We start from the raw sequence: 27,294 nt of genomic DNA, 5'->3' as shown, positions 1-27,294 counted from the left end.
AGTTTCAGCACTGTTACTGGAGTTTATTTGGACAGAAACAGCAGCTGTGTTTTGTTAAAGTTTTTTCCTCAGGTGTAATTATTATGCCAACCATACACAAACTAAACACCTGCTGCTTTTCACAGCTTCAATAGGATTATACGCTGTGGAATGCTGGGAAAAATCTCACATGAACGGGTGCCTAAGTGTAAGGCTGTACTAATTAACAATCTAGTTAGCAACCTGCCCCGTTAATCAGCAAGACTTGTTGCAGCACTTGACCTTCTGTTATTTTGCCACTGATTGTTATTGCTTTAGTACAATACTTACTGCTGCTCTTGCTTAATTTTCTGCTAAGCACTGTATGTTCATTTTTTAAATTTCTTCCATTATAGGGTAGTGAAGAAATATTAACACTACAAACAACTGCAATCAATTCTGATTTTTATTAATACCTTTTATTTCTTTCCTTATTCAAGGGCACCATCTTTGTGAATTAACTTAGATTATGATGGTTTCTAAAATCAGAGCTATTTCAGAAAAAAAAAAAAAGAAATTTCCTGAGCTAAAAAATTTATTATGTATTAGACGGTTGTTTGTAGCAAATCACATTACTTTAGTCAACTATATTACTGGTACTAAAAATAGTGCCTACAAAACTCATTTTCCATAGCAATATAAGTAGAACAACACCTAGTTAATTGTATTTGAAAAGGTTAGCATAAGAATATATTAAGAATATAGCATGTAAGCCAGAAGAGCACTCATCCCAAAAAGCAAGCCCAGTAGCAGCAACTACAAGTTGCCTATTTATTTTTCTCCAAGCTGTTTGGCGAACGTGAGACCAAAACGGTCAAATCAAAACCATCTAACATATGGATCAAAAGTTCAGCCAAAAGAGTTATTCACATCCACTTAAATGCAGTACTTACCACTAAGGTCTTCCTAGCTTGACTTACTTACTCTCTGCACTGTGCCAGTCTGGGCAGTTTGGCAACCCACATCTTGTCTGTAACCAGATGCAGCCCATAGCTGCATCCATACTACACCCATACATAATTCAAAACTCTGCCAGGAAACATCCCTGGGCCCTGGACCTTGATGGCCTTTGCTGTCACACTGCCTGAATCAGACAGTTTTGGCTCAAGACCAGTGCAAGGCTGTCCAAAGAACTCCCAGCTCATCTTTTCAGGATATCCATGCCACTACTTCCCTCCCCAGGTGACCCCATGAGCCAGATGGATTCCCAAGGGAGCAGATCCATGTAAAATGCAACATCCCTGCTTTCCCATTGCAATTCTGTTTAATGACCTCTGCCCTTTCCAATATCCCAGATTCTGCTAGGGTTTCAACCCAGCTCTGGCCACACTGAATTTTTCTCAGATCCTCTGGTAGAACTCACAGCAAAAAGACTCTGTTCCCAGGAATCAGGTGAATTTACATGCAGGAGGAAGGACCTTCCCTGTTTCTGCTTGTTCCTGTATTACGGGGACATAGAACCAGTTCTCAAGAATAGCACATTAAAGGACTTTGATTTATGTAGATTAAGCTGCAGCTAATGGGGTCACCTTTTCCCCCTTGTTTCCTTCCTCACATCCTCTGAAGAGGATACCTTTTCAATCTTGCAGCACAATCCTCTCCCAAGCAGGTCCTTCTGTTGCACAACAGGCACACAAGCCCAGAGCTGCAGGTGCATCCTCCCACACACTGCTCTGTATCTGGTTGGAGATGTCATTCATTGTCACACTTGTACCACTTTATGCCACCTGTGAAGAACAGGGAGGTCTGAGAATTCCAGTGCATGGCTGCCCAGGGATCAGGCATTGTGCAGGTCTGCTCTAGCACCTGTGTTTTGCTTCAGAATGACCACTGGTTCTTCAGAGCTGCCAATAATTTAATTTGATACTATACATTTGTCCGGCTGCTAAAAAAGTGCTGATGAGCTGGATTTGCTTTGACTGAAACAGTGGAACTTCTAAACCAAAAATCTACCAGGACCCATTCTTAGACAGAACTGTTTAGGTTGGAAAAGACATCTAAGATCATTGAGTCCAACTGTTAACCCAGCATTGCCAAGTCCACCACTAGAGCAGCCCCTAAACACCACATCTATACAGCTCTTAAACACCTCCAGGAATGGTGATTCCCTGGGCAGCCTGTTGATAATAAATAATAAATAATAAATAATAAACAATAAATAATAAATAATAAATAATAAATAATAAATAATAAATAATAAATAATGCTTGACCAACTTTTCAGTGAAGAAATCTTTCCTGTTATCCAGTCTAAACTTCCCCTGCTGAAACTTGAGGCCATTTCCTCTTATCCTATTGCTTGGGAGAAGAGACTGACCCCCACCTTGCTCAATACAACCCCTGTCAGGCACCTGTAGAGACCTATAAAGTCTCTCCTGAGCCTCCTTTTCTCCAGATTAACATCCCCAGCTCCCTCAGCTGTTCCTCATAGGACTCCAGACCCTTCCCTAGCTCCACTACCCTTCTCTGGACTCACTCAAGTACCTCAGTGTCTGTCTTGACCTGATTCTGAAATGCTGCTCAGACAGACATTTTCACAGCCTGAGGTTTTTTTATTTTACATAAGAAAAATCAGGTCAAATTATTTTTGTAATATTATATGGACAAACCAATATCAGAAAAGCTTCTGAGATACTTCATTCAGTGATGGTTTCTTTATACTTTTCTTTTTCATACCTGCATACTCTTAGCTGAAGAGAACAGAGCTCATGTTTTATCAAGTTCTATGCAGTTTGATGGGCTTCATGTCAAGAGTATGACTAAACAAATAGAGTGATTACAAAAACTCTTGCTAACAGTATAGAAACAGCAAAAAAGGGATGATAGTTTTAACCTTTTGATCCCGTTCACTAGATTTTATTCTCTTTCTGTTTGTCCAATTGTCATTCAGTACTTATCATTTATTTATAGCTAACTTTATGATATTGCAAATTAAGGAAGAGTATTGCAAGTACATTTTCATAAGATAAAAAGCTCTTCAGCTACAAATCACAGAAGCTCAATTGAATTCAGTAAGGTAACTTCTTGTCTGCATAGTTTGATTCAAGTTTATGGTTTTTATTCTACATTTATACAATGGACAGGCCAGAGCTGGTGTACATGGCACATCCATTTTCCATTTCCATGGAAGTTTAAATTATTCAGGACAGTTAAGATTCTGGCACTAGCTTTCTTTAATTGAGCCCAAGCAAGTCAAAAGCTTTCCTTTTTGATCTTTATTTTAGGTTTTAATTCTTGAAGATCTATAGCTCACATTGTAGTATCTTCTACATTATATGGCATATCCCTGTTCAGTGTGTAAAAAGGCTGCCTCACACAAGCGGGCAAAAGTAAAAATTTTGTGGCTGGGAAAGGAAAGAAAAAAGCAGTTTCTTTGTGAGTCCTTTGCATGCAAGCACAGAGATGAGACTCAAGTTTTAAAAGCCCCTTTCCAGTCCTTGAACATGTAGAAATGTTTTACCCTGGTTTCAACACCAGCCTGCCTCTGCGCACCTCCAGGTGACACTAGAGGATTGTTATGGTCTCATATGTCACGCTTTGCAGTTGGGAAAGGAAATACACCAGCAGCTCACAGGAAATTCACATTCTGTCCCTGTGTCTCCTTTTGGAGAGTTACTGAACTACATAGAGAACTAAACTGCATATTTTCACATAAAGTTATAAAGGAAGAATTAAATTGAAGGATTCTGATTCCCCATTTGGCCACTAATATATCTTTTCTTTGATTGGATTTATAGTGATTTGATGTATTGTGTTTTAGACACTGAACAACAAAAAATAAACATAAGAGGCGGCCATACACTGGATCAGCTGCAATTTGTGACACACAAGCCAAGTGAAAAAGTTAATTTTCTCCTTAGAATTAATTTTCGCCCTCCAAAAGGGACAAAGAGATATTTTCCCCTCCATATTTCTCCCCTTCTGCACACTCAGGAGCAACAGCACTGATGAGAGTGTGTAGACAATTTGACTGGTAAAGAAACTTTATAATTTTTAAAATAAACTGTTGTGATTCTTTCCCCACAGTTGAGTGAAGACTAGAACATAGGAAAAGCTCCAAAACAGATCCAAAAATGTCCTCTGCTCTTGTAGGGTGAGAACTCCTCATGCTAGTTGTGACCACATTTTAAGGCCCTGACTTTCCTTGCAGCATTATGTATGGGGCTGTTGGTTTTTTTGTTTGTTTGTTATTTTTGTGGGGATCTAAGTGGTAGTTAAGGTTAATGCATTGTCACTCTTTTCCATTTCTCCATAATGAAAAATTAAAACCCTAATGTTCTTTTTCCTTTTTTTTTTTTTACAATTGTGGCAAATATTAATTTTACCTCAAACTTCTTTTAACACAGCCTTGTGGATTAGCACTTATAACTGACATTATAACATTCTTTTATGTGTCATTATCAGAGACAACCTCAATTTTGCCTGCAGAATCCAAATATAATTAGTGGGAAAAAGACACAGGAAACTCAAGCACCCCAAAATAAATGTAATCTTTTTAATTATTAAAGGCTATCTGCTGGAAAAGATCTGCAAAAGAGTACTCTGGGATTTAAAAACTACTCCTTTCTTATTCTCCCTTGTTGAAATATAATGTTTGGGCTCTCTTGAAGTACCTCATGCCTTCCAGTCTGTATCTCTTAGGAAAGAAGCAAGTGGTGAATGGCAGTAGCATTTAGCATGAGTGTCCAAAGCACTTAGGGAGATAGAGATTACAAGTTAAAATCAAATACAGACTGGACCAATATTTAGTGGTGAGTCAAGGTTATGTGAAAATAATTACACAACAGCAGAATTTGTAGTAAATAGGACGCAGCATTACTACCACCAGCAGCAGTTAATTTGGCATTTTCAGGAGGTCAAGGGTTCCCTGAACATGAAACCCTAAAGGACAGCCCTGAGGCACATTGATGAACCTGCTCAAAGAGGTTCGACCCGTTCCTGTGTTATGACAGATGAGATTTTATTGTTTAGAGCTCCTAATTTTCAGAATCTTTGGTTCCTCCAAAACATTAGTTTCATATTTAACATATTTTAAAATCATCATGCAGAAGTTTTTGAAAATCATATTTTAAATTAAGTATACTTGATATAATTACATTATAACAAGATTCTTCTATGTCTGGCATTAACTGATATGCCAAAAAGCTTTTTCACTCTGTCTTAGCAAACAATTATTTTACTCTCCTAAATCAGTATTGTTTTAGAAGTGCACCAGTAAGTGTTCAAATTTTGGGATGAAACTTAACATTCATGAACACTCAAAACCCCCAGATTTTTATAAGTAATGCTGAATCTGAATTGAAAGACCTCAAGAGAGGAGGGAAAATTCAGAGTGGAAAATCATTGACTAGAAAACAGGAAAAAAGTTACCTAAGCTTCTGAAGGTATTTTTATACATCTGGCTATTAACACATTTCAACTTCATAATTATTTGCCGGATTTGGTTTAGAGAATTTGGGATGTCAGAGTGCAAGGATTTGTCCATGGCAGTCCATAACATCACGGCGCGATGTGGAGTGCTATTAGCTAATTTAAAACTTCTCCCTGAAGAGGAGCCAGTCTGTCAGTGAAGGGTTTCTGGCCGTGGAACTTCTTTACCACACTGGGGTTTTTTGTTTGTTTTCCTTTATTTTTTTAAATTGCATTTATTTTATTAACTAAGTTTCAGAACTGTAAAAGCAGCAAGCAGATCAGCACTTGAGCCTAAAATGAGACCCGCTGCGCACAAACCGAACACGCGACGAAAAGCTGTTCCTTTTTTCCTGTTTTTAATTACTTCACGCTTTAAAAAAGAAGAAAACATCCGGCGTACAAAGCCCACGGTCACGCCGCACCCACGTGAATTACCACCTCATCACAAGGCCGAGAAACCGGGCGGGCAAACCCCGAAAGAAAGAAACAAACAAAAAAACAAACAAAAATACAGCAAAAACAAAACCACAAACAAACAAACAAACAAAAGCAGAAAAAAGGGGAAAAGGAGCGACCGCTGTTGCCAGGCCGCTGCCGCGCCCGCCCCGCCCCCGCCGTGAGGGGGGAGGTGCCGGAGGGGGGGGGGGGGGGAGGGAGAGAGCGCCCTCCGCGTCGGCGGCTCCGCGCGCCTCCCCTCGCGAGAGCGGGCGAGGTTTCCGGTGTTGTGGCTGCGGGGCCGCAAACATGGCGGCGACGCTCCGCGCCCGCTCGCTGAGGCACCTCCGCATCCGAGGTGAGGAGCGTCCCGCGGGCCGCCCCGCCGCCGCCCGCACCGCCGTGGTGCCCGCCGGCGCCTCCCGCTCCCCTCCTCCCTTTCTCTTCCCTGTCCCCGGCTTCTTTCTCGCCGCCCGTCTAACGCGCTTCTCTCCTCCCGTCCCCGCAGGTCGGAACGACAGCGGCGAGGAGAACGTGTCCCTCGATCTCAGCCGAGGTACGGGCGGGGCGGGGGGGTCGCCCGAGCCTCGCTGCGCCCGAGGCGGGCGGGGGGCGCGGCGGAGCGGAGCGGCCTGGTGGTGCCGTGGGGCGGGCGCGGGGCCCGGGGCCGCCGCCGGGGGCTGAGCGGAGCCGCCCGCGGGTGGGAGCCGCTCCTTGGGCACCGCGGGGCCGCGCCGGGGCCGTGCCCGGACAGCTGCGGGGCCGCGGGGCTTCCCGGCGTGCGCGCTGAGGCTGCTCGGCCGCCGCTGGGGCTGCCCTTGAAGCCCCTGTTGCTCGCAGACGGGATTGTGCTCAATGGCCGAGCCTCGGGCCGATCGTGCCGTGCGCCTCCGAGCAGCACCTCGGCAGCGGCGGCTGCTCCTGACTCCATCCCTCCTTCGTGTGTCCCTGCGTGCCCTAGGCCGGCTGGCCACCCCGTTTGCCGTGAGCCTCTTGCTCCCAGACCAGCGGCCACTCATGTCCCCTTTGCTTGTTAAATTGCTCCAAACATCCTCCACTGCTCTCAGATCTGCGTCTGGGGTTGGGGGGGTGGTTAAGAGGAAGGAAGCAACGCTGATATCTGCTACACACTAATAAGTTTTGCCTCAGACGAGCAGGTACTCGTTCCCTACCCATATGTATAGGGTACAAAATGTGGTCTTGCTTAGCTGAGTACAGAAGTAAGGGTTAGACTCTCCCAAAGAGACTGGTAAAATTCAAAAAGCAAACTGGAATGCTACTGCTGTAGAAGTGGTGATATTTCGTGGGACGGAGGATCATGGTCTGGGGAGGGAATGAAGTTGATGCTGGTGTGTAGCTGTTCTGCTTCAGGAAGGAGATCCAGGACTATTGTGCTGAATAGATCCATTTTATGGGGAAGTAGGCAGGGAAATGACAGAATCAGTGAGATAAAAGTGGCATGTGAAATGGAAAGGAAGTAAAAATACCAGCAGTAGAAGTACTGTTTTCATCTTGGAATTGTTGATACTGCATTATGCTTTCTCTAATTCTCTTTTTCCCACAAAGTAAGCTGTGTTTAGAATTATTTTATCAAGCAATTTTATTGTGGGCTGCAAGTTATTTCTGTGTATACATATCATATTTACAAGTGTGTTTTAATAACCGGGAAAACTGCTGGGGTTTCCTCAGTTTAAAGAAATAGACTCTTCTCATTCTGTCTCCCAGTGGACATGATTGCTTTAGAGAAATGCTGTCTTTAAAAATTAAAACATGTGAAGCTTTCATCAGCAAAACGTGCAATGAAGGCCTTAACAGTTTAAGCACATGACAAAGTTATTGCTGTAAGCAATGTTGCCTGTTTATGAAACTTGCAGAATTGGGATTTTAATAAATAGGTCTAATTTTCTTTTTTAATGTTCTGTAGTATACTGAAGTATTTTCAGGTGAAAGTGCAATACACAAAATTTAAATGCTGGAGTGGTAGTTTTGAGATGTGATGTGTTTGAAATCTTCTAATCAGAATTTGATAGGTAACTATCATTGTGATATTGATTCTTACCATGAGGTGTTTTCAGCTGCCTTCTGATTCCAAACCATATTTTTAATATGTGTTTTCTTTCTCTTTTAATTAGAAAAGTTATTTTGCACTGTGTCAATATATCTTCGATCCAATAGTAAGTCATTGGGGAAATTGAATAAGAAGCTACTTTAAATTTAGATGTTAGAAACCCAACGGTTTTGGGTTTTTTTGTTAGACTACAGCTGACTGATCAGCAACCGTATAGCACCATATATCTGTGTAGATATTAACTGCATTTTAAAGGGGAAACAAAAGTAAGAAGCTTAAAAGTCTCAGCAAGACATTAACTGAGCTAGATGATAACTTGATTTCCATGGTGAACACAACAAGTATTTGTTTTTCCAGCTGTTACAATAGTTATGTAAGCAATTATTTTAAATATTTTGTTACCCTAATTTGGTACTAATAGCACAATGTTTTGATTCACTGTGTTGTGCAGATCACATAGTTTTCCACAGGGCTCACGTTTGCATTAGCTTAAAAGAATGTTCTAATGTTTTTTGTTTCCTGGTACAACTGAACTTTGTGTTGATTAATGTGAAATATCTGATTTGGGCAAAGTAGAGAATCACCATAAACAGAGCCTCAGCCATATGCTTCCAGTTACAGGGGCCTCATTGTTGCAAACACTAGAAATTATATTGGCACTGCCTTATTTTGAGTAGTTTCCTGTTAGTAATGGCATGACGTAGCCTACAGGTTAGACCTTTACTCTTCCATACCTGTGACTACACTTTCCATGCAGGAGGCCGGTGCTGTTACAAAGAATTTCAAAACAAATAATAGATGTGGGAAGAGCACTCCAGTTTGTGCTACTCTGAGTTCTGCTTCTTCATGGCTTTTTGAGCAGTAAGGCGTGAGGACGGCCTTGCTGCTTGCAGTGGTCTGCATTTCTGTGTTTGTGTTTGGTTTGCTCTTCTCTCTGGTCCTGTGGTTAAAGTTGCTCATGTTTTCGCAGAAGACACCAAGCTTTTTACAGATTTTTACCATGGCTGCTATACTAGGTTTACTTTTTGGAGCTTCTGGTTACTTTGCCTTTTTAAAAATGATACATTATGTTTATGAAAGCCATTTTGCATGATGGTGGGTGCTGCATTTTGTGTGTTTGTGTAGGTATGTGTGAGCTTTCTGTTTGCACTTATTAGCCTGGTTGAAGATGATAATGTAAATAAGTATGTGGTTTGCTTTTTCTGTGGTTTTTTTTTTACTTTTTTGGGGGTCAGGGTTGGTTCTTTGGGGGTTCTTTGTGTGTTCTTTTGTTTGGTGGGGGTCGGTTTTTTTGTTTTTGTTTGTGTTTTTGTCGTTTGGTTGGTTGGTTTTGAGTTTTTTGTATTTATTTTGTTTCTGAGCCACTAATCCCTGCCCATCTTCTAAGGGAATTCAGATAGATCTTTTTTAAGAAAACCACTTTGCTGAAGGGTTGATCAACTCTGGAAAAATTGTCCCCAGGATAAACATTTGTGTGTATAATGTTGGTATGGTAAGAAAAAATGGTGCAGACATGGGGTAGAGTCATTGCTTTTGTCTAGTTAAATTGTATGTCATGTGTTCTGTTGATTACAAAATCACAGTTAATAATTGGGATTTAGAACACTCATGTTTAGGCCTTGTGTTATATTACCTGCTCAGAATAGAACAGAAAAGGAAAAAGAGGACAGACTCACCACCAGTACAACTCCCACTGCAGTCATCTGGAAGGAATTAGCAGTGGGATGAGAGAGATTGGTTTAATTAGACTGCTGAAATCAAGCTTGTGACTTCCAAAGGCCAGAAATGACAATTGGAGGTATCAACCAGATTAGTGCATTTGGTAGGAGTTTTTCCACTGACCTTGGCCATGGTTATGTATATAACATAATAAAAACATTGTGCACCTCTTCTTTGTTTCTGACTGCTTTACAGGCATTTGAAGTTGAATCACAGAAGCACATACACCTCCTGGAGCTCTGGGCACTGTTAAAGGCGTGTGTAATCCACACTTAATCCGCTCCTAAATTTTTGCAGGGAGGTTGGACTACGTGACCTTGAAAGGTCCTTTTCAACCCAAGCCATTCTGTGCTTCTTTGCTCACCCTGTAACTGAATCACCTTGTACTGCTGGGCGACCAATACCTCTTCCTTTGTTGGAATTTTGGCTGTTGTCCTTGGATCTTGAAGGCCTAAGTAGTTTGGAACTTGGCTAGTTGCGAGCAGTCTCATGGTTCATTATCTGTCCTCAGGCTCATTTTCCTTCAAAGAATCCCTATTTTCTTGGAATCCTGTAGCTCAGAGATTGCCCTGGCTATTAGGAACTTTTCAGAGCTTGTTTGCTTGCCGGTGCAGGGGTGCCAGCTGCTTACTGAAGTTCAGGAGAGTGCTGTCTGTGTGTGTATGTGTTAATTTCCTCCTTTCTGAGGGTAGCCAGTCTTCACTTGCTGACAGTGTACTGTTTAAACAGCTGAAATGTACCTATCTCAAGCATTAGTGCTTTCATTTATTATTAAAAAATATGCATTACAAGATTCTACTTTGGTTTATCACCTTTTCTTGTACAACCAATTCTGTTTTGTAGAGATTTTGTAGATGTTGAGTCTTCTAACTAACACAGGACATACATGAACAAAGCAGCAGCTGAGAAAACTAGTTGTTTTTTTTTTTTTCCCTGAGACTGGTATCACAAAATTGGCTAGTGTTATATGAGAAAATACTATTCCCTTTTTTGCCTTCATTTTTTCCTGTCATTTAGGTAATAATAAAACATAAAGGAGTTCCATTTAACTTCATGAGGTCTAAGTGGTGTTACTTTTCTTACTGTGCTCCCATAATTTTAAACCATGTAGTATTTGAGTCCATGTTCCCACATGGTATATCATAATGCATTGCATGCAGGGCAAACATCTCGGGATGCTATTTGCAGTTTACAGCCCACAGAAATGTCAGGCATTTTTAAGGGTTATTTGTGGGATAGTTAAAGAAGGCTGGATGAATTTTGTTTCCAAAATCAGCTTGAGATTTGATGACCATACTGTTTCCAGCTTTCTTCATCAGTGTGGAAGAAGCAGGGAGGAAAAGAGCACACATCTGATACTGGAATCTTGAGTAGTGGGGGAAGCAGAAAATAACCCTTTTGTATTGCTTGCAGCGTGGCAGTAGGGAAACCGCTGCAGAGATGGCAGCTGGTGCATACTTTGGATGGCTCAGAGGCAGTTCTTCCACGCTAATGGCAAGTCTGTTGCAGAAAGCCTTTAGGTGGTTCTTCCTGTACTTGTGGGAAATGTAGCCTGGCTTGAAATCCTGGAGAAGTGGGGCTCCACCACGCCAGAGAAACAATGTTTTTAAAACAGCCAGATAATCAGAATGTGTGGGCACCTTTCACCCTCACTTTGCAGTATGCCATCATTTTCATGGGTAGCTACGTTGTGCTTGAGCAGGTCACGCGGAGCAATAGGTGTTTTTTTGCTCCCTTGTTTGTGAATCCATAACAGAAACTGTAACAGTCATAAGAAGATAATTAGTAACATTTTTTATTCGGTCTCCTGAGGCAGAAAGTATGCAACAATGGGGCAAAAACTGTTGGAGAGACCTCTTTGCTGACTGAGAAATGTTAATGGTGCATTATTTTTGTATTTGGAGTTTTTTATTATATAGGGGGAGCAAAGGGAAAGTGATCAATGATGGTGGCCTGCTAACTTTTCTGGCAGTGTCTAAGCTTTCAATAGGTTTTGAAAGTAAGAGAGTTAATGTGCTGAATACATGCACTTCAGAATTAAGTCATACATCAGTCAGTTGACAGATGTCAACTGTCCTGTCTGCCCTTGTACTTGCACTTGTGCTTTAGTTCACTGTTGTTTGAGAATTGTGTAGTGCATTGTCCCAGTTAGATTAATAACACAATTGTACCTTTGGCTTTGCTTCCTAAGCATTTGCTTTTATAATCTCAAGTATTCTCAGAACTACTAAGATGGTGTGTGCTTAAAATATTTCCACTTTCCATTTCTTCAAAACAAGAACCACATTTTTTAATGAAAGAAAAATTTCAACAAAAGACCACTTTGAAATCTTCTGGCTTGCTTGTCTGTTGTTAAGTTTTCTCTTGGGTACTACCAGTCTTTGAATATCTCACTTATGTCTGTCTTTTAAGTTTTTGAGTACAGCACCTCTACATTTTTTTTTGTTTGTGGATTCTTTGTTCTAGCTGTTGTGCTCAGAGAATAAAATGACTGTTCTAAGATCTTGTCCTTTCTATTACAAGAGATTATTCTGTGATTGGGATCACTATACCGATCCAAAGACCTTCGTAGATGTTTAAGCAATGCTGTGTTTTCACGACTTTCTTCAACACACTTCCTTCCTCCCTGAGTGCTGAAATATCAAACTCTCCTGCTGCCTTCTTGATATATTTGAATCTTTGTCATAAATGTTACTCATGGTTGTTTCATTGCTTCCCAGCATCTCCCACTTAGAGGTTAGAGCAGTGCTTAGTTTCAGCATTTTTTTCTGTTAGAGCCTATCCAGTGTAGATGCCGTCTAAAGGAACTGACCCCTCATCATAAACACAGTCAGCAAGGAAGCTGTGTCAGCCATCTCCTGTCCATAAAGAAATGCATCACTTGCCCAAGCTGATGACCTTCATTGCTACTTTATCAGTTGCCTGGCAATCTCAGAAGTTTTACCCTAATAACATAAAAGAGATGCTAACATCAGGTACAGTTACTTTTCTTTAAAGTAGGAAGAAGTGAAATAGCCATAGTTAAAATTGCAGTTTTCCTACTCTTAATATCCATACAAACTCTGACACTGCAGAAAGGAGCATTGCTCAAGAGCTTTACAGGACAGCTTAAGTGATGTTGAAATGACAACTAACTTGGGGGAATGTACTGAAAAATCATGTAAGTTTTTCTTAATTTTTATACTAACAGAAACTCGTTCTGAGATTTCTTTTTTTCAAACAGTAAATAGCACAAGTCCTCTACTTTTAATACTAACTATTTTCTTGCAACTAAGACAAGAAGGTGTGTCTTGAGGCTTAGATAACTACACAAAAGATGAGGTAAAGTAAGAAGTTTGCTTTTCTTTGGAAGTGTTTTAGCTATATGCAGGCAGGCAGATGCTTGCACAATAGTGCAGGTGAATTCACACACTGAGCAGTGCTCCTGTGCATTGTTCTGTTACAGAAGGGTAGGTGACATAACAGTACTACAGAAGTGCTGGCTGGTATTTATCAATTTTTTAACTGGAGCACTTGTAACTGTGACAATAAAATGTATCTGTTCTAGTTTGAGAGTCTGTAATGTTGGTATATTTGTATATGTTGCAGATTTTTTTTTTTATTTGCCTATCAGCTGGTGTGGTGATGGAAAATTTTGGAAGCAAAACTTCAGAACATGATTAGTGAAAAATGCATTCATCAAATCTTTGCATCTGGTGTAAAGGAGGAACACTGGTAAAGATGCATAAATGAGACAGTGTAGTAAAAAAACCCCAAACCAAACAGAAAATCCAATCCCAAAAAGCAAACAAAAAATACTTAGTTATATTTTTTAGTTATGTTACTGAATTTTACTAGGACATACTTGAAAGCTTTCTAGCTGTCTGTAGTGGCCTGCATAAGTTTGCGTAAATAAATATAAAATGGAAATCTCTTCACCTGAATTCTACCTGAGCAGCAATAGCCTTTGAATCAATGTTGTTCGTTAAAAAATAAACCTGAGTGATAGCCTTTATGAGCGTTTTCTTAGAAGGGGAGATTTTTTTTCCTAAATCTACGGTTTTGTTCTTCCCTAGACTTTTCTAAGCTCGTTTTAGTTCAAATGCTATCTACTGCTATGGGTTTGGGTACCTGAAAATTGACTCAGCTGGTTGCTACTGCAGCATTTCAGAAATACAGTTTTAAGTTTATTTATTTATTTATTTGCTTGTTTAGTAGAATTGTGTTTAATTGTCTGAGATGCAAAATGAAAGTTTTTAATTCTGTTTCAGTTGGAAAAATGGTTAGAGAACATAATTTCATGCTGTTTATAAATTATACTTTCAGTAACCATTTAAGTCCAAGAGAGAAAAAGGGCTGCAAAATGGTAAAGATTACTGTTACTTGCCATCTTTTAAAGGACTCCTGTGAGTTAGCAGTTTGGCTGACATGAAGTGAGTACATCTCTGTCTCCTATTTGCATAAGTGTTCATTGTGAAATTAACTACTTCTGTTGATTTTGGAACTACAGAATGATTGGTAGGAGATATTTATACTTGGAGTTAAGGTGTTTAAAGCAAAACAATATGACCTTGACTTATGAAAAAATACACAGTAATTGTAAGAGTAACAAGGAGCTATTAAATTAATCTCTTCATGTAAAGGTGTGTGGTGAACAGCACAGGGATTTTGTTTGGTTTTTTTAGCTGCATAGAAGATTGATTTCCTGCTTGAAGTGTACATAGACTATAAATTAATACATATATTTAAAAATAATTACTTCGTAAAAACAGACGACAAGAACAGCTGTTGCCTAGAAATTGCTTATTTAAAAACAAATTATTAAATCTGTAAGTAATCTTATTCCTTTGTTACCTCCTGAGCATCAGTGAAGTCAGAATTCAGTTTGAGCAACCTCATATCTAGAGAATTTAGAATGTGTTCATCTCCTGCTTTATGCAAACCATATGTGTGTGTCATGGGTAGACTTCTGGGTTTTTTCATGAAGTACAAAAAAATGAAGTAGAAAAAATCTTACTGTTTCTATAAATGTGGCATTTGCAGCTCAGTTTTTAGCTTAGCCTGTTACTTCAGCTGGATAGGTTTTTCTAAGTTGAGATTCACCAATAGATTAGGTGTCTTCTGTCTTCAGAGAATTGTATTTAGATCTTGTGAAATCTATAAATATGACTGACACTTCCTGTGCTTTTTCAGGAGAAAGAGTAGAAGTCTTGAATGGTCACAGCAACGTGACTGTATTACCTGTGTGACACAAGGACACGTCCTATTCTTAATATGAGGGAATGAAGCCTGCAAATATCAGTCAGCACTGTTTTGAAATCTTCTGGTTATATAGCATTTTAGGATGGGGAAACTAGCACATGACATTTGCTGCAGTTTAAATGTTTCCTGCTTTAGTCAGTGCTATTTGTGAATTACTTGTCCCTGTGTTAATGTTTGAATTTGAGTGCTATTACTTTGGTGTTTCCATGTCATGCAAATTGCTCTTCATTTCTTGGATGGCAAACTGGGTAATCCTACATCTGGTAATGTTGATGGACTTCTTACATGATGCCCTATGTAACAGGATGTTTCTGGGGACAGTGGCTGCTTCTGACTGTTTTAAGTTTATTGTTAAGAGCCATAAAACATTTATGCTTTCAGGTTCTTGAACATATTGAAGTGATGCAGAGAAGAATCAGAATGCTTATTGAAAAAGTAGCCTCAGAATAAAATCATATGTCAGTTTGTTAATATTCAGAGAAATATGTGATCAAAATCCTCTTCGGTGGTTTTGAAAGCAGATTTGCCTGGTCCACTCTCCACATACTGGTTGCAAGATGTCAGAAAGACTCAGCGTTTTGTTAAAACAACTGAAAATTATGACCATCCTGATATTTCTGCTTCTAGGAGTGGTGGCAGAAAAAAAGAAAATGGATTGGAGGAACTGAAGATAATTTTCTAAACCATTACAATAAATTTATATTCACCCTTCAGATTTGTTGTTGATGTTCTCGGAAGTATTAATTTGATTTGTGTACCGACATAAGCAATTTTGTACATCTGGGAAAGGCTTTTACTGGCTCTTGACCATAAGAACAGTTGTACTGGGTCACTCCAACCTTGGCAGTAGTTTATAATTGTTGCAGAGAAGAGAGCAGAACAACAGGGCAAACAAATGCGTAGTCACACAGTTATGGAATGTTCCCCAGCCTCCAGCATTTTGACCCTCTGTGTATTTTGTCTCCTTTATTTTTTCTTTTTCTTTTAAACATCTGAGCTTTTGAAAGTTTGAAGGAAGTTCTTCTTGGATTTAACTGTATTCCAGAATAATTTATATTTGTGTGTTAAGTGATCATGATAAAAATTTCAAGAGACTATAATTCAAGTTTGGTTTTAGTCAGGATAATACGCAATAGTTACAGTTGTGTATCTTGCCGTGAGATGACATTCTGGTGGGATTTTTTTGAGAGGCAGGAGGTGGGGGAACTGTGAGTAAGTTTGTAATTCACAAAGATAGGTATCAAGACTTATTGCTGTGATTCTTGTCATCTTCACGTCTTCCTGGGAGCTGAGGATATAACTGAACATATATGATATTATATGTACAGATATAGTGAGGATATAACTGTACATTTGAATGGAGTACTAAATTAAATACTTTATCTCTATGCATAGACAAGGATTTTTTTAAGAGTTGTTTTTTTATGCCTTGGTACCTTACGTAGTCTTAACTAATACTATATAATACCATTTTCGTAATTGATCTTTGTGGAAGTTTATGCAGTACACTAGATTTTGTATTGCTATAAAGCATTTAAAGAATAATTTGTTTATCAAAAACTGTGCGTAATTAATTTTCAAGTCAGCCTTATAGTTATCCTTTAGAATGGTCCTTCAGTTTTCTCTTTCTATCCTGGAAAGAGGATTTCATCTATGAACCCCATTTTTTAGAAGTTTTAGCAGTAAAGAATGCTGTTTGCAAAGCTGCCATTCATGATCACACATTGGGAATAATCAACATAATTCCTAGGTGAGGATATAAGAATGGCTTTTGTACAGGTATAATCTCAGTGTCTTGGTTAGAAATAAGATTATAAAACCACATTTTGGAAAGCGGTTCATTTTGGAGCTGCTCTTCAAGCTGACTGGAACACCAAACTGCTTATTTCCTGCTACCTTTATATGTACTTAAGAATACTAAAATTAAAAAAAAGAAGTCCTTTAATTGACAACATCTATGCACATCAGCAGAAGAGAAATCTGTGCAATCACAGTAGGCATTTAAGTTTTACTTAATTTTTTCAGAAGCACGTGTGTGCCAAAGTAGTCCTGATACTTGGTTTCCTGTTTATCTGAAGTTCTAGTGATTTCTAGGTCCTACCTTGAATACACTGTCTTTTCACTGATTTCTGGTTTGTAGGTATTTTTGTATAGGAGTTTTTTACCTGAGTGATGTAGGGAGAGGAATAGTTTTGAGACTTTCTTTGCTGACTGCCGTGAAAGAGACAATTTTTTTCCATATTAGTGAGCCAGTGTACTTTTTTCCATATTAGTGAGCCAGTTACATAGCTTTCTTAAGCAGCAATGGGGAAAATAGTCTCAGTTCTTAGTTTTTGTTTGCTTTCTGTTTTCACATACATGAGTTACTGGAACTTACCTATATTCAAAATAAAGTGCTCTTTGTATGGTTTCCCCATGAAAGCTATGGTAATCAAACTAAATAAATTTCTAGGTGCATTCTGCTGAAATCACACTTAGTCATAGGTACTTTTTAAGGGGTTACCTTCAATTGTTAAAACGTGATATGCGTGTGAATTTTTTTAATCTAAAATTTTCAAGTCTTACTTGGCAAAACTTAGAGTACGAAGTATTTATGGCTTGAAGTGTTAAATACAAAGTATTTATGGCTTTAACTGTGATCATAGAGGATATCTATCTGGCTCAGTATTCAGTACATTTTTCAATGTAACTACATTAATGTGATACTACAAACAGGTTTTACACTATAACTTGAGACATACCTTCAGTCTAAATATGTATTATTGTGTTTTTGAAAATGACACATTGAGTGTTAAGTGTTGGTGCACTAATTTTTTGCAATCTGGCAAAGTAGAGTTGATGTGTTAATGCAAATCATACAGGAGTGATCTGTGTTGCGGAGTTTGCTTTTTTATGTAGCTTTCTTATCTTTCATATTCTCGAGTTTTCTGTGAAGTTTCCACCTTTTTGAATTAAATGTAAATTAAGAATACTTTAATATCAAGAAGATTACATAAGTGTCCTGGTTTTTATTTTTTAAGAACAAGTTGATAATGGTAGAATATGACTTACTGTTGATGATCACCAGATCATCAGAATGATCCATTATCCAATCATTACTCTGTTTCTTTCAGTAAGGAGGAAAACCTCTCATGTATATTAATGGTGAGATGATTAACTGTAGTGAAGTACAACTTCCTTCTTTAAAGGAAGTATTTAGAAGTATTTAATCTTTTATTTCACTTTTTGGCCTTGTGATTATAGTAGGTGTGACATCAGCTGCTCTTGTGACATCAGTCTCTCACTTGAGAGTTACTGAATATATATACACATTTTTTTTTTGCTACTGTGTACAGTACTGTGTACTGTTTTAGCACCTACCAATTGATGCATATAATACGCACTCCTCAGTTCAACCCATGCCTGACTTCAGAGTTACTGAATTATTTGTGTGCTAAAGCCTGCCATTTTTTTTTTCCTTTTTCATTCACATGTGCATAACAGAACAGTGAATTGTGCTTCTAGCATACTGAATGTGGTCAAACAATGCTGCTAAATCTGTCGGGCAAAAGAAGTCGTCACTTGTGCTAATATAGCTATTGCTGGTCCTATTTCATCCCTGCATTAGATGGAGCGCTAGCTGTTTTGTGTAGCTGGACTTCTGTCGTGTTCTTTCTCTCTGGAGAATGGGATCTGTCAGAATGCATCATGGTTCTCGCTGGGGAAAAACAATGTCACGGTCCTGAAGGGGTGAAAAAATGAGTCAAGCCTTAAAAGGTCATGGGAGTTTAAAAACAAACACCAACACAACATTGGAGATTTTTGATATACAGCATCTGTGAATTACTTTTAGGCTTAGAGAATCAAGGAGTTCTTGAGGCTAGAGTTTTTAAAAACACCGGCTTTGCTCTGTGCTGAAGAGTATAATTGTAAGTACAGGGTGTTAGGGCAAAGAATTGTGGGTGAGAAACTCTGTTTAGTATAACAGAAGTAAACAGAACAACTACTGCTACTTTGAAGTTTTTGCTGTCCAACAAAAAGCAGACAGAGAGAAAATAAGAATATTGATTAGCAAGCTAAGCTCTTGCTGCAGGACACAAGTGGGCTGACTTGCAACTTTTATATGTATCAACAAGTTTTTAGATGACATTTGAGCAAAGTGGCTGTGTACAATAATTGGGACAACTTGCCAATTGTAAAGTCCATGCAAAAAAAAAAACGGGACTTCTTTCTACTGGGTGTCATATGGAACAGTTATGTCTTGCTTCCACCACTCTACCTCTGAATGGCTCAGTGGCACAGCTACTTCTGAATGGGTTTTGTAAGAATTTAGTATTCAGTTTGAGTCAGTAACTCAGTAGGGAATGAACATAGTTAGAGGAACAAGAAAAGGATTTTACTGAGACACTTGGCAGGATGATTTTATTGTGAATTTGAAGATGGGTGCTGAAGTAGTGTAAAGGAGAAAGGTGTATTGTATGGTGGGACAGAAGAGGTAAGGAAAGTAAGGGAAGTGAGTCACACATCTTTTGGCAGGTGAAATCTGGAAGATCAATTTAGCCATTTTGCACAGCTGCACCTCAGAAGCACCATAGGAAAGAATGTGAAGATATTTGGTGGTTGCTATGGGCCAGCTGGAGACGGTAGAATCATTTTGATTGACCATTCAGTTCAACCATAAACCAGACATTGCCAAGTTCATCACTAAACTGTGTTGCTAGGTGCCACATCTGTGCATTTTTTAATTACCTCCAGGGGTGGTGACTCAGCTACTTCCCTGGGCAGCTTGTTCCAGTGCTTGACAATCCTTTGGATGAAGAAATTTGTCCTAATAAAAGTCAGTGTATCAGTAATAAATGCAGTGAGTCAGGAAAGAAAAGACTTTTGAGGGGGTCTTAAAATAATAAATAGCTTGTCTTCTTGGGGTTTTTTTGTTGTAGATACAAAACAGGAGGAGCTAGAGAGTAAGAGCTAAGAAATCTTTACAGCAGTTATATGAACTAGGGTCCTTAAAACAAAACATACAACACTGATGAGTGTAGTGGGCTAGAGCATGGTGCTAATAACACCAGGGTATTGAGTTCAATCCCTGTATGAGCCATTTACCAGAGTTAGTCAGTGATTCATGTGGGTCCCTTCCAATTCAGGATATTCTGTGAATCTGTGAAACAGCAACAAGAGCCCCTTCCTCTCCCTCCACAACCCTCCCACCCAAACAAAACAAACAAAAAAAACCAACAAAAAACCCACCCCTGACAAACTGAAACAGACAGAAAACCAAACAACAAAACAAAAGTTTTTGTCAACATCAAGATGAACTGTTGACCTTGACAATGAAATCTTAAGGCTGCGATATTTCTTTGGAAAATCAGTCTGTGATTTTGCACTGTACTTTTTGCTATTTCTGCATTACTTGGTATTTTATAATGCCTTTGTAAGATTTTGTGACAGGAAGATAAACAATGCTGGATCTGATCTGTGATTACAGTAAAGCTACATGGCTTGGTTTTTAGAATCCAGTCTATTTCCAAGTCCATTTCAATGTGAAGGACAGACTAGCGAAAGACTGAATCACTGCTTATGAGGTCACATTGGTTTGTTCAAATTCTCTTACATCTGTGACATGAGGTTTTCTTAGGCCTGCCTGCCTTCCTTACTGGCTTTACTTTTACTAAAATGAGTAATACTTGAGTAAGTAATATAAATTTTCTACTTCTTTGTAGTGTATGATGCATTTTCAAAAGAAGGAAAAAGAAGATAGCCGATCTTTCCTTGAAGTTATTATGTCACAGTTATTTTGTTAAATTTTTTATGGGATACTTTTTGTGAGAAGAGTCTTCTCACAAAGTTTAAAACAAGGCTTCACCTGACATTTGACCAAAGCTTCTGTTATTTTAGTTCCTTCTGAGGTAATATACTATGAGAGGGTCTTTATTTCTTTACTGTCTTGTTTTTCTGCAGCACTATTGGTTTTGGTAAGATTGAAGAGGGAGACAGGTAACTTGCTCTACTTGTATTGTCAGTTCTGTAGTGGAAATGTCTGTCATGTTCTCAGTTTCTCACAGTTTTGTAGCTTTTGCTCTGGAGCCCCTAGTTTGCTTCAAATTACTTACCTGCTAATAAAGCTTCTGGGAAATACCTGACTGCCCTGCTAAGCACCACAAACCTGTCTTTAATCACACTTTTCAGTCTCTAAAAATGAGTTTTTCCACAACTGAAAGAGGACAGAGTGAGGAAAAAGTTGACGTAACTGCAGTTTTTCATGCAAAAATAGAGGAAAGTGGTTTTAGTATATGTTTTCTTAGGTGGCCTTATTATATGGATCTGTCATTGCTACAGAATTGTTAATATGGGAAGTTGTAGTATCCTTGTGTCCTCATTTCTTCACATCCAAACTGATTGCCTTTTTCCACAGGGCAACATAGGCACTTTGAGTTAATGGCAGCTTTATCAGATAGCAGAATAAGAAAGTCCATTGCTATTGCACAAGAGGTTTTCTGGGCTAGTCTTGTGGTCTTTCCTGTCTGCACAGTGAGCTTAGTTTTTGTAGGGGTTTATTGTGCATATGTAGCCATTTGCACTTTCAAAGTCAAAACATACTTTCAGTCATTTTGTAAAGTTATCATGCTCTAAAACTGCTTACCTGGGATCTTTCTTGTGACGTAACGGGGAATTCTACAGGTCCAAAAATATTGTAAGCCAGGGAAATTCCCACACGTTACCCAAGGCAAGCCAAAGCATAGATGTGAACCAGACTGTATTTTCAAAGAAATCAGATTATGAGGAAGCTATCTTCCTCTGCTGTTACATTCTCTTGAAAGTAAGTTTATGATATAAACTGTTTCTACTGCCATTAACTAATCCAGTCTACTTGTTTTCGGTGAGCCCCATCCCTGAAAGTGTTCAAGACCAGGTTAGATGGGGCTCTGAGCAATCTGGTTTAGTGAAAGATTCCCTGCCCATGGCAACAGGGTTGGAACTAGGTGATGTTAAGGTCCTTTCCAAAAGCCATTCCATTATATTATGTCTTATGCTATTGCAAACCACTTAAACGGAGTTAAGCCCTGTAAAAGCAAATTGTGCAGAGGAATCCTAAACCTGGTATAAATCCAGTAAGATTCTCACTGTCTCTGATTTCTGTAATTGTAGAAAAAAATTTTTTTCTTTTTTCCTAGGGATGCAAAGAGGTCCATGCACATATTCCAATTTACATTAAAAGTTGTTAGATGCCTGGTTTTACTGTGCATATACTGTACAGCAGTGCAAGGTAGCTTGTGTGCCTGATAGTTGACTTTGCGTATGCTCTGAGTAGATTCGTGGTAAAGGATCTTACACATCAAGCTGGTGCTAATAGAAATTGATGCCCACGTTTAGGACTTACCTTATCTTTCCAAAATCTCACTGATTCTTTGTTTGAAAATTACCAGAATTATAGGATGTGACAGTAGCATGTCTCTCTCCATGTGCTAAAGTTTCATTATAAACACCATAGTCAATACAGGTACTTACCTTACCCTTGAGTACGCATCTGGCAGCTAATCAAGCTGATGGCAGTTGATTTCATCGCTAATAGACAAAATCTTCATTGACCACAGTGGGTTAACAGGTTTGTACACTTTAATTGGGGCGCCTACCTGTAAGTGTCATAATTTTAAATAAGGTCTTGATTCCTGGTGACGCTGAAAATACAACTTGTGTCTGTCCAAGCACGTTCTGGATATATCCTGGTAAGATTGCTACTTATGTTTTCTTTGCTAAATTTGTTTAAATTTTTAAAGTACAGGAAGTGATGTAAAAGCATGGTTTGTAGAGAGGTAGTGAAGATGATGCTTTCTTTACATCTTCAATACTTGATTTCCTTTCCATTATGAATAGCACAAACACACTTTTACAAGTAACAGGAATGTAAAAGGCTCTGTATATGCCACAAACTCAGCTGTAGCTCTTCAATTCTGTAGTAGGAGGCAAGTTTTTCTTACTGAAGTTAGTATGCACAAAAGCTCTCTACTTGCTGCTTATTAGATGTCAGGCTTGTTCTAAAGACTTCATTTTATATAATGCAGTTACTTCTTCTTTTTGGTAATATATTTCTTCCTGTAGTTTTTACATCTTCAGGATACCCTTGGTTTTTCATTTTTCTCAAACTGCTGATACCTATCCTAAATCAATGTCTAATCTAAAACTCCCTGCGAATCCTGCATCAAATTGGTCCCTTTAAAAAACTGCCCTGCCACAGTACCACCAAGTACAGAACCTATTGCAGTGTCTGTTACAGTAGTTCCCTGGGCCCAGTCTCAGTGCAGCTTGTTCCACTCTGCCTCAATTCCAACCTTAATTCTAAAAGTGAGACAAGAGTGTCTCTTCTCATCATGGTACCTGTTCTTAGTTTTCTAGCAGAATGCAGGGTCATCCATTGGTGTGTGAATAGTGTTTTCTGTGTGGCATTTTTTTGTTCATCTGTTTTTGTTGTTCTTAAGAAGAAGGAAGATGACATTCTTAAGGCTTTTGTTAGCCAGATAGTTCACTTACCATGTCACTGGAAAGGCCTAGCCCTTAAAGCATCATTGTGGAGAGCAATTAATGTAGAGAGCAGAAAAGCAGATTTCCAAAATCCCACCAACCCTTTGTCTGGAGGAGAAGAAAGGAGTACTGTGGGGAACCAGTAACATGCTACAGTTTAACTTCTGTTTTTGAGCCTACTTCATCTTTAAATTACAACAGGATTAACAGTAAAGTTGTTCACTTACAAGATGTAAGGATTGGCATTTCAGACACTAAATGGATTTCTTTGTCAACTGCAAATCTAAGATATTGATTAAAATCTGCTTTGAAGTAAGAGTGTTTCTCTTCCATGGCCTTTAGCATTTATTCTACAGAACTCAGGTATGCATGGTTTTGGTCCCTCACATAAATCAGACAGATGCTTCTTGGAGCAAAAGTGCTCCAAGAAGTGCAAAATCCCTAGTGCAAAAATCCCTAACTGAGACCAGGAGAGTACCTATTTTATATATGAATATAAATGCATGTTGAATGCATCTTTAGATTTTTCTTCTTTTTTATTTTTCTTTTACTGTATCTGCTAATACCCTCTTTTCTTTTGCAGATCCTTGTGATAATATGAGAGAGATTCTCCAAAATGTGGCCAAATTACAGGGCGTGTCAAATATGAGAAAACTAGGTCACTTGAATAATTTTACTAAGGTAAGAGCTCAAATAATGTCATAGAACAAGTAATTGTACAGGTAAAATGTTTCATATTTACTCAGTCAGATGTTGGCTAGGATGTTAATGAAATTGCTTCATATTACAGAACAGTACTTGAAGCCTACATTCTGTGGAAAAGGAAGGTAACAAATAAAGACAAGCAAATATGTGAATGCAGAGTTATACTAAAGTTTGCTTATGTGTCCTGCTGGATAAATTTTTATAGTATTTTAGTGCTTAGAAGATGGAAGTATCTCGATCCCAAGTAAATGGCTTAAGTTGCGTAACTCAAGCCAAAGATTTGGTTCCTGATGTGTAGAATTGAAATAAAAAATGTAAAATGCCATACTATCTGAATGTAAGCTGATTGAGTATGGTGAGGGAGGAGGATTGTAACAATATACATTATACATTGTTATATGTTATGTAATATATTATATGTTGTGATGTTTTGAACACTACTGGAATAGGAACTGCAGCTTTCAGTGCAGTTTCTATAATGAAAAAGATTTAAATGGTCCATTTCTGGAATATGTCTTGCGTTGGTGATTTTCGATGTGCTTCTTCCAAATCATAGACCTGTGGCAGGTATGCACTAAAAATACAACAGATGTATTGGAAGCTGTCACTGTAAGCTGATGAGGCAAGAATTAAAAACTTCTGTAGCATGAGGGTGTAAGCTGCCAAAAGAAACTATGAAAGATTTTTAGAAGGACAAGAAGTAGCATTTTTTGGGTAAAAGAGAAACCCGTTGAGAGAAGCTAAGATGACTCATGGGAGGTGGCCAGGGCGTTAGGGAGAAGGTGTTCATTGTAGGGCACGTGGTGGTTGTGGTTGGACCAGTGTTCCATTTGTCAGTGTGAGGGGAACATGCGTTTCACTCAGTGAGGCAGGAGACACTGAAGCCTCAGTGTGGGCCTTACCCAGATTGATGGACTGATAGAGGGATGGAGTGTGCTGTACACCTTTCTGATAGAGGGCAACACACCTGAAAATGAAAACTGATTTCCTGTGACTGAGGATGGACCCTGCAACCAGCAGCAGCCAAGAAATAACATAGAGAATATGAGGAATAAAGTAAGGTTTAAATTATGCTTGCAGATAAGTTTGTTACAAAGAATTGAGTAAGATTGCCAGGAGTCTGTTTCACATTTTTGAGCCAATCTTAGGTGGAAGAGTGAATACTCAAGGGAAGGTGTGGGGAACCAGTTGATACAAGAAGGACAAACATGCATGATAACCTTTGACATAGGCATCTTGGCTGTTAAAGGCACTCCTTGGGAGATTGACCACTTCAGTGGGAATGTGTGAGATTCGCTTAACAGGAGGGTGATTACTGAGAACAAAATCACAGTAACAAATTAATTTATCTTCTACTGCATTAATAGCAAATCTCTAAGTTCTAAATTGTCTGTATTGGTTCAGAACCTGTGTAGGAACTTTTGCTAAGAGGTTCATTCACTAAGGAACTGAACTTTACACTGAGATCTCTTCCTTGGGCTATTGCTTGTGTCTGTCAGACATCAGCCATTGACAGAACACTACTGCTTCCACTGGGATTCCAAAATGTGTTGCAAGAATGCCCTTTATTCTGCTAGAAAAGTCTGATGCATAGCTTGGTTTCATTTTTGTTATAATCTGGAAACTTTGAAATATGAATGCTTCCAAATTCTCTAGTTGCTTTAAAATTAAAGAGCTGGATTATATTTGTAGATGCACAATTTGTACTGAAAAGTCAATATTTGAACTAGGGATCTTAAAACAGGATCAATTTTGCTGTTGAAAATCAGATATAAAATCAGGTTAAAATATCCATAACTGTGTTAAATTAATAAATATGCATATTGTAATAAAAGATGAACCAAATATTCTTTTTAAAAGGTAGTTTTGAGAGACTGCATAATAATTGAAGATTATTTGGGGGTTTTGTTAAACCCAGTATTCAAAATGGAAAATACTTACAGAAATGTAAGGATGGTTTTCATAAATTGCACTTACGACTGCAGGAAATTACAAGTGTAAAGCAACGTAATAAAATTAAATATGTTGTTTGAAGACAGAGACTGTAGTTCATGACCTGATTTTGATTCTAAATCAGAATCAACGTGCATGAGGGACTCATACTACTCAATTTAATATTGAACACTTGTTCTTATATTCATCTCCCTGGAATATGTACTTTGTATTACTTGCTGCATTTGGTTTTAAAAACTCTTCGTATTTTTGTTTGACCTTTTTTTGTAAATGCAGCCATGAGAATAGAATAAAAGTTGCAAGTTGTACTGTATTGTCTGCCTTGTGGTTGGAACAATTCTGTGGTTTTCATTCCAGTGGTTAAAAGTGAAAGCCTGGAGCTTGGCGAGATGGTTTTATTTCCTTTTTGCACTCTGTTCTTCTATGATGAGTTGGTATAGTCTCAGTTCCTTATTTGTGAGATAGGAGTGTGAATAAGAGTGATATGCTAAAGGCTGAGGATGTTTGTATCCTGTCTTGGAATTATAGTGAATATGAAATTGATTTGTTTATAAATGGTTGCATTTTGTGGTCCATTTTTAAAGAGCTACTTGTTATCTGCAATATTTGTACTCTGGACAGGGAAAAGACCTTTGAACATTTTTAACAGGGTATTTCAGATAAAATTATATGGCATCTGTTATTCTCCTGCTAGAAATATTAATATACTTGAAAGAAAACATCTGAACTAGTCTAAGCAATTGTTCCCAATTACCCCACATTTTTCCTTCAAGGAGTGTGAATCTTACTGTTTTAGTTCTTCAGTGAGGGAAAGCAAAATGTTCTTATCACGTGGAAAAAAGTAACATAATTTACTCCAAATGTAGAGTTTCCTCTCAAGGATCATAGTAGACACCAAGTTTTGTATTATTTTCAGGGCATCTGAGGTATATTATGTTTAGATTTCTTTATTGGAAACTGGACTGGATTTTTAAGGTGAGATCTGTTCCACTCAACTCCCTTTTTTTAAGGAGCAGGAACATAATAATTCTTTTAAAATTACTGAAGTAGTACTGAACTAAACTTCAGGGTTTTATGTAGAAGTTAAGTACTTTAATTTATTTTTTTAAGATAATGGTGATCAGAAGCCAACAGGAGTTGACTTCGAGTCTACTAATTCATCTCTAAGAATGAGACAGTGAAGCAGAAGCTTTATATGAAACTTGTGAGCTTAGGTGCTGTAACTCCTGTTTCATTGCTATTTCC

General features: G+C 38.5%; 1 protein-coding gene across 2 annotated transcripts in view; it reads left to right on the top strand.

Annotated features, from left to right (window-relative positions):
• Window positions 1-6,165: 6,165 nt before the first annotated feature.
• Window positions 6,166-27,294, top strand: part of RICTOR (RPTOR independent companion of MTOR complex 2) — a 72,571-nt gene continuing 51,442 nt past the window's right edge. For both annotated transcript variants that reach the window (XM_064735153.1, XM_064735152.1), the window contains exons 1-3: window positions 6,166-6,222; window positions 6,373-6,420; window positions 23,975-24,072. In XM_064735153.1, coding sequence (XP_064591223.1) covers window positions 6,174-6,222; window positions 6,373-6,420; window positions 23,975-24,072 — 195 coding nt within the window. In that variant the 5' untranslated portion in view covers window positions 6,166-6,173. The remainder of the gene's footprint in view (window positions 6,223-6,372; window positions 6,421-23,974; window positions 24,073-27,294) is intronic.

Source organism: Zonotrichia leucophrys, chromosome Z (genome assembly GCF_028769735.1).
Source record: "Zonotrichia leucophrys gambelii isolate GWCS_2022_RI chromosome Z, RI_Zleu_2.0, whole genome shotgun sequence".
NCBI lineage: Eukaryota > Metazoa > Chordata > Aves > Passeriformes > Passerellidae > Zonotrichia > Zonotrichia leucophrys.
The sequence above is the reverse complement of the archived record's forward strand: the minus strand, read 5'-3'. Positions and strand labels throughout refer to the sequence as shown.